This window comes from Balaenoptera musculus, chromosome 19 (assembly GCF_009873245.2).
Source record: "Balaenoptera musculus isolate JJ_BM4_2016_0621 chromosome 19, mBalMus1.pri.v3, whole genome shotgun sequence".
NCBI classification, from domain to species: Eukaryota; Metazoa; Chordata; class Mammalia; order Artiodactyla; family Balaenopteridae; genus Balaenoptera; species Balaenoptera musculus.
In genome coordinates this window covers 23,636,582-23,645,167 of record NC_045803.1, presented here as the reverse complement: position 1 = coordinate 23,645,167, position 8,586 = coordinate 23,636,582, and the positions used below count along the sequence as shown (strand labels likewise).

General features: G+C 38.2%; 1 protein-coding gene across 1 annotated transcript; it reads left to right on the top strand.

Annotated features, from left to right (window-relative positions):
* The first annotated feature begins 3,576 nt into the window (after positions 1-3,576).
* On the top strand, positions 3,577-6,867 carry CEACAM18 (CEA cell adhesion molecule 18). The gene is given in 5 exon segments (XM_036832320.1): positions 3,577-3,622; positions 5,967-6,095; positions 6,098-6,243; positions 6,245-6,632; positions 6,635-6,867. Coding segments are annotated over 5 exon segments (942 nt in total).
* Positions 6,868-8,586: the final 1,719 nt, after the last annotated feature.

Genomic DNA, 8,586 nt, shown 5'->3' with positions numbered 1-8,586 from the left:
GTAAATAATGTTGCAATGAACATAGGGGTGCATGTATCTTTTCTAATTAATTTTTTTCATTTTCTTCATATAAATACCCAGGATTAGAATTGCTGGATCATATGATAGTTCTATTTTTAGTTTTTTGAGGAGTCTCCATACTGTTTTCCATAATGACTGCACCCATTATGGAATGCATGCTGCCATTACACTCCCCCAACAGTGCACAAGGGTTCCCTTTTCTCCACATCCTTGTCAACACTTGGTTTTTTTGTTGTCTTTTTGATAATAGTCATTCCGATTGGTGCGAGGTGATTTCTCATTGTGGTTTTGATTTGCTTTTCCCTGATGATTAGTGATTTTGAGCATCTTTTCTTGTTCCTGTTAGCCATCTGTGTGTTTTCCCTCTTCCTTGAGCTTTTGGAAGATTTTGAGAAGGATTGGTGTTAATCCTTTGAATGTTTGGTAAAACTCAGCAGTGAAGGCATCTTGTCCTGGGCTTTTCTTTGTTTGGAGATTTTCTATTACTAATTCAATTTCTATACTAGTAGTTGGTCTATTCAGATTTTTAATGTATTCTTGATTCACTCTTGATAACTTGTATGTTTCTTAGAATTCTTCTAGGTTGTCCAGTTTGTTGGTGTATAGTTGTTCATTGCAGCTTCTTATGATTCTTTGAATTTTTGTTGTATCAGTTGTAAAGTCTCCTTTTCATTTGTAATTTTGTTGATTTGGGTCCCCTCTCTTTTTTCCCTAGGTTAGTCTAGTTAAGGGTTTGTCAATTTTAGTTTTTCAAAGACCCAACTCTTAGTTCTGCTCTTCATTTCTGTTGTTTCTATATCTTCTATTTCATTTATTAATGCTTTAATCTTATTATTTCCTTTTTTCCTGCTATTTTTGGGCTCAGTTTATTCTTCTTTTTCTAGTTCTTTAAGGCATAGAATTAGGTCATTTATTTGGGATCTTTCTTGCTTTTTAATGCAGGCATTGATTGTTATGAACTTCCCTCTTAGCACTGCTTTTGCTGCATCCCATAAGTGCTGGTATGTTTAGTTTCCATTTTCGTTTGTCTCAAGAAACTTTTAAATTTCACCTTTAGCTTCTTCTTTTATCCATTGGTTGTTTAGGAGAGTGTTGTTTAATTTCCATGTGTTCATTAATTTTCCAGTTTTTCTCTTCTTATTGATGTCTAGTTTCATACCATTGTGGTCAAAGAAGATACTTGGTATGATTTCAATCTCCTTGAATTTGCTAAGTCTTGTTTTGCAGCCTAACATGTGGTCTGTCCTATGAAATGTTCCACGTGCACTTCAGAAGAATGTGTATTCTGTTGTTGTTGGATAGACTGTTCTATATGTGCCTATTAGGTCCATTTGGTCTACAGTGTTGTTCAAGTCTGCTGTGTCCTTATTGATTATCAGGATAGTCTATTCATTGATGAGAGTGGGGTATTAAAGTATCCAACTATTATTGTAATACTGTTTATTTTTTATTTTTTAATTTTTATTTTTTTTAACTCAGTTTTTGCTTTATATGTATTTAGGTGCTCCAATTTTGGGCACATAAATACTTATAATTGTTATATCTTCTTGATGGATTGACCTCCTCTATCATTATGTAATGATCTTCTTTGCCTCTTTTTACCATTTTAAAATTAAAGTCTATTTTGTCTGATATAAGTGTAACTACCCTGTTTTTTGTTAAGAAGAAAAAAACTATTTAGCTATTCTGTCTTTTGATTGGAGAATTTAATCCATTTATGTTTAAAGTAATTACTGATAAGTAAGAACTTACTATTGACATTTTGTTGACTGTTTTCTGGTTGTTTTATAGATTAACTGTTCCTTGCTTCTTATCCTGCCCTCTATATTCGTGTTTTGATGTCTTTTGTATCAGTATGTTTTGACTTCTTTATCATGTTCCTTTGTGTAATTGCTACAGGTTTTTCCCCTTGTGGTTACCATGAGGCTTACATAAAATAGCTTAAAATTATAACATCCTATTTTAAGCTGATAGCAATTTAACTTCAATAGAATTTCTAAACTTTACATTTTTTCTTCTCCTCCCCTTCACATTCTAGATTACTGCTGTTAAATTTACATATTTTTCTATTGTGTAACTAATAATAGATTATTATAGTTATGGTTATTTTTAATACATTCAGTTTTTTAACTTTTAAACTTGAGTTGTAAGTGAATTATGCACCATCATTACCAAATTACAGAATCTAACTTTGTACATTTACCATTAGCAGTGAGTTTTACACTACCTTTTAATGATGTTACTTAGTGTGCTTTACTTCTACTCACAGAACTCCCTTTAGCATATCTTGTAAGGTAGGTCTAGTGGTAATAAACTCTCTCACTTTTGTTTGTTCAAGAAAGTCTTTATCCCCCCTTCATTTCTGAAGGACAGCTTCACTGGGTATAGTATTTTTGGTTGACAGTTTTTGCTTTCAATATTTTGAATGCGTTGTCCCATTCTCTCCTGGCCTGAAATGTTTCTGTTGAGAAATATGCCTTTAGCCTTATGTGGGTCCCCCTGTATGTAATTTCTCTCTTTTCTCTGCTGTTTTAAAAATTCCTTGACAAGTTAATTATAACGTGTCTTGGTGTGGCCCTATTCAGGTTCAACCTGTCTTTGGACCTCAGGGATCTGGATGTCCATGTATCCCCTAGGTTTGAGAAATTTTCAGCCATTTTGCTTTAAATATACTTTCTATCATTTTCTCTTTCTCTTCTCCTTCTGGAATTCCCATAATGTGAATTTTTTTTTTCATTGCATCCCATAAGTCTCTAGACTTTCTTCACTGTCTCATTCTTTTTTCTTCCCTGACTGGATAATTTCTAATGTCCTATCTTCCAGGTCACTGATTCTCTCTTCTGCATGGTTGAGTCTGCTTTTGAAACTCTCTAATGAATTCTTCATTCCTGTTATTGTAGTGTTCTACTCTAGGATTTCTGTGTGATTGTTTGTTTTGGTTGTTTTTATTGCTTTGTTGAACTTCTTGTTTTGTGTGTGCATTATTTTCCTAATATCTTTTAGCTGTTTGCCTGTGTTTTCTTGTAGTTTATTCAATTTTAAGAGTATTCTGAATTCTTTGTCTGACAGTTTATAGCTCTCTCTTTAAATCAGTTATTAGAACTTTATTAGTTTCCTTTGGTGGTGTCATATTTACTTAGTTTTTCATGATCCTTGATTCTTTATGGACGTGTCTGCACACTTGAGTACTTGGATTTTCTCTTCCAGGCTTATCAGGTTTGCTTTGGAAGAGACAGATCTTCCCCAGTCAACTCAGTTTAGGTTTCTGGGCATGTCTGCTGGTAGTGTCCTTGGGCAGATGGAACCTGCTATTATGGTCTGTTTTTCTGAGAGACAACTGTTTGAATTCTGAAGATGGAGATGAGGGGGGTGCCACTGGCTGAGAACAGTTGGGTAGAAGTACTGGCTAGTTTCCCTACCCAAATGAGGCTGTCAGATGGGCTCTATGGTTGCTTGGATTTTCTGGTCAGGCTTACTAGATGGTCAGGACTGGGTACTACATTCAGTAGTAGACAGAGCTCTGAATTAGCTTCTCTGCCCTGGCAGGGCAACAGGATGGGACCCAGGTCTGTGTGGCTTGTTGTCTGGGGACCTGAATCTGGTGAGAGGGTACACTGAATTCTCTGGTCAGGTGAGGCCACTGGTTTTTCTCTGCTGATGGGGAAATCTACAAGCTGTGCCTCTATTCAAGTGCTACTGTAAGCAGGGCTGTTGAATGGGCTATGCAGTTTCCTGTCTGCTCAGATTCCCTGGCCATGCAGGTTTGAGACTGTATTCAGCAATGAGCAGGGCTACGAATTAGTTTCCCTGCCCAGGCACAGTGGGAGAAGTAGCTCTAAAGCTGGCAAAGCTCTTTATTGTCTTAGCTCAAGCTGACCTGCTCCGCCTGCCCCTCTCTTGGCTTGAGCACCACTTGCAGGTGTTTTTGCCAGCCCCTCTGGTCACATGGGGCCAGGAGGGTAAGAGGTCTTTAACATGGGGTTTTATATTAATGTGAGTTGTGTTTAATGCATCACATTCCTTAGTTTGAGTAAAATATCCTAATATAGCAAATACACAGTCACCTAGAATCTCACTTTCTATAGGTATTTGATTAGGAGTACCCAATGATGATATTTTGCATATCTCTCTTGCCACATCATGTCATGAACTACTATTGTCCTTTTTACCACTGGAAATAGAGTCATTAGTGCCGTTAATAAGATTAGAGAACCAATTGCAGAAAATCCAGAATCAATTACAAAAACTCATCCTTAAATTCTGTTCCTCTAGAACCACTTCTGGTATCAAAGTCTATATCAGTCAGGGTTCAACTAGAGAAGCAGAATCAGAAGTAGATATATATTAAGACATTTATTTCAAATAATTGGCTTACATGATTGAGGGGGCTGGCTAGGCAAGTCTGAAATCCACAGGACAGGCCATCATGAAGGGCAGGTTGGAACTCTCGGGCATGGGGTGAAGCTGCTGTCCACAAGTGGAATTTATTTGGGGAAGCAGGGTGTGTAGCATAGTGCCTGGAAGGTGCTCAAAAAATAACACCAGTAGTTGTTACATAAAAGAGGGTAGAGTAGAGGGACAAAAACAGGCTTTTAGAGTCATGGAGTTGATCTTTTTACCAGTCTACCTTCATTATATCTGGTATTGATATATTCCTTTTTAAGTAGGGAAAAGAATGTCTAATGTATAAACCTCCCAACCCCTATCCTTACTGGGGGGTCAAGGAAAGCTTGGGTAATAACTAGGATTATTTTCAATTAGATCTTTGTCACTGTACCTTGCTGGGTTCTTTGACAGCTCAGTAATGTTTAGAATGGTGGAACCTCACAAAATCAAGGACTCAATTCTTGACCACAAATTTCAGGCACTGATAATAAAGCCCCAGGGATATAGGAGGTAGCTAAGGATCGACTCTTTTCCTCCTTTCTCATCTCCCTAAGACAACAGTATGATGATTGGGACAGGCTTGAGTCCCAATGAGAAAAATCTATCAGATCCTTAGAGGGATGGTAAGGTCCTTGCTTGAATATCTTCACTTCCATTCAGCCTTCCACCCTAGTGATAATCCCATTTCTTTGGGCATTATCTCTATCAATTGACTGTACTCCTTATGTAATCCACAATTTTCTAAGTCTTCTCTAAATCTTCTGCTAGGGACATAAGCTCCTGGATTGTCCCTAACTCAACTCTCCACATTTTTTGCAGTTGACAGTGAGTGTTCACCTGATAGACCCTTCACTTGGCTGTAATATGCCCTCCACATATATCTTGGTCTGTAAAGCTTTCTAGACATCACTACTGCATGGGACTGACTAGGGAATTAACCAAGGTCATTCTTATTGGCCATGTGACCTTGAACAAGTTACTTAGCTTTTCTGAACTTCTGAGGTGGACATAAAAATTGTACCTAATTCATATATTTGTTACAGGATTAAATGAGTTAATGTAAAGCACTTGGTGCCTGACTTGTTTTAGGTGCTTAGAGATAGTGTGATTATGCTGTTGCTACTACTGCTGACTACTTCAGCTTTAAAACTTGCACTTGCTTGTTTCTTCATTGACATCAAGCCTTTGCCTACAGAGCCCTTTCTCTTTGTCCCATCACCTTTCTTTCTCAGGAGTCCCAATCCTTTGGCTGCCTGAATGTATGTTGAAGAATGGAAAATTCCTGTGGTTTTGTTGTGCTGTGCCTCCCATATTGGGGTGGGGGCCTGAAGGGATAGGGGTGCCAACCTGTTCATAACCAAAAGGCCAATAAAAGTGTCTTCCCAAATGAAATATTGAACTTCATTAAATCTAAGACATCATCAACTGTGAGCCACACCCTTATTTTATGTAATACTAAGAAAGAAATAAGCAACCTTTAGAATTTTAATTTTATACTTATTTAAAAGTTATTTTGATGCAGGTCTGTGAAAGGGCATAAGAGGCTTCCTGGTCCCTAGAGAGACCCCTCCACCAGGAGGACCTACGCAGCTCATGGACCTTTCCAGATATAGATGCAGCCTCTGGGGGGAGCTGGTCCTTGTGGCATGGGCCCATGTTCAGCAGTCGGGAAAGCATGTCCATGACAGGTGACTGCTGATCAGGGGGTCTCAATTAAGTGACACAGGGAGCTACACTGTGTGGGTAGAAGCCAGCAATGGGACCCAGAGAGCACCTGGCTGGCCTGAGATTCGAGAGTTGGAAATCCCAGGCATCTCAGTCAACATCAGCTCCGTGGGCAGAGAACATGGATTCCATGGCTGCTGTCTGCCACACCAGTGCCACTAACGTCAAGTGGTATGTAAATTACACACAGGTGTTCAGCTATGACCACATGACAGTCTCCCCAGACAGCAAGACACTCATCATCCAAAGGGTCAGCAGCTACAACTCACCACTTCGGTGTGGGATAGAAATCCTCCCACAGATTATTGAGAGAAGTGAAGTAATCTTTCCGACATTGACCTATGGTCCCTCCAGTGTGCTGATCAGGAGTAAGCCCCGTAACTTCAATGGCATCCTGCCTGCTGAGATGGGCTTCCAGGTGGAGATGGAGTGTATCTCCTATTCCAGACCAGAATTCAAGTACCAGTGGATCCACAACGGCTTCCTCCTGAACTTCTCAGAGAAAAAATTACCCTCCTGAATCTGATCTGGGACCAGATGGGCAGATACAGATATCAGGAAGTCCAGCTCCAGGTGCCCTGGCACAGGACTGTTTTTAGTAAAGGTTTCACCATCTCAGGATCCTTGCTGATATTTCTCATCATGGTGACAGCAGTGGGTGGTGTCCTCTTCTGTGCATTCCTCATTCATACCCTGATCAGACATTACTCTACCAGGGCAAATTGGGCTACATGATCATCCACCTCAGACATAGAAGACAAGACCAGATGGGCAAGGAGGGTTCCAACTCCTCCACTTCCTTATCTGACACCATGGGACCATCAGATATGCCCCATCTCAACATTGCCAGGGGCAAAGAAATAGAACAACCTATACATGCCCAATAACCGGGAATTGCTTAAATGGGATGCAGCACATGTTGAGTGAATCTGTCATTGTTAGAAACCACGCTGGGGAAAGCCACTTACTGATGCAGAGGATGTTCACAACTTGTTGCCAGGTTAGAAATGCATAATGCAAACCTGCATCTGATAGGATCATATTGTGAAAAGTATAGATTAGTTAATTGATATAGTTGTAATATTACAGTGTGTATGTATGTATGTGTTTTCCAGTTTTATGTGTACACACACACACACATATATACACACATATATATGCACCTGTGCAAAAATTGTGGAAAATGTTACCTATCAACAGTGCTATCTCAATTTCCTTCTTTTCACTTTACTGTATATTCTGAAGTGGTTTTTTTTTTCTTCACAAAGTATATAAATTGTTCTTATTATTAGAAAAAAACCCCAATAATGGTAAAACAGCATGAAGTTAAAAAAAAGTTATTTTGGAAGGCGGGCGGGGAAGGAAGAAAAAAAAAAGTTATTTTGACAGAGATTAGGATGGTGGTCACGAGGAGCTGGCGGTGGCGGCACTGAGAAGATGCTGTTTAAGGGTACCAACTTACAACTAGTGGATAAATAAGTTCTGGAAATCTGATGCACAACATAGGGATTATAGTCAACAATACTGTATTACAACTTCAGAATTGCTAAGAGACTAAATCTTAACTATTCTCACTACAAAAAAAGAAATTATAAATATGTGCCATGATAAAGGTGTTAACTAGCACTACTGTAGTAACCCTATGGCAATATATAAATGAATCAAACCAACACATTGTACAACTTAAACTGTACAATGTTATATGTCAATTATATCTCCATAAAAAAGGAAAAATATATCTTGAACAACTTTTTAAAAAAGTTATTTTAGACTTATTTAGACATAGAAGCAATGATAATATGAATGGCTATGGCTGAATTCACTCATGTAAGTTGATAGCCACATCATAAACTGCTGCCTGGGTGATGGTTGATTGTAAGATGCACATGAAATTCAGAGATGCTGAAATGTGAAAAATGAAAAAGTACATCTTAAAGTTAATGAAAGGTATTCTGTTACCCTTCAACCAATCCTCTAGAATGTAGAAACTTCATTTTCTTCATTTAGTCACCTATCTTTGATACATGAAGTTTTGTAAAATAATTTTCCTTTATTCAAGACTTCAGGTGTTTAAATCTTCCTAGCTTTAAGAGAAAATACCTTGGCTGAGGCAAGTGTTTGTTGTTGATTATCATCTCAGACAATAGTAGAGGCTCTGTGATTGAGCTACTAATTTGGTCTTTTTCATTTTATTAGATGGAAAGCAGACTGGAAGTTATATCCCTCCTACAGAGATGTATGCTGTTTGATACTTAGCCGCAATTTCATAACACTTTAAATTTCATCTCAGTGTTGTATAAAGAACAACATTTTGGAGTCAAACAGACTTAGGTTTATATTCTGCTACTTACTAGTCATGTGACTAGGTACGTTACTTCACCTTCCTAGGCCTCAGTTGCCTTATCCGTAATCTCATCATAGATTAAATAAATAATGTATATAAAGTGCAAAATG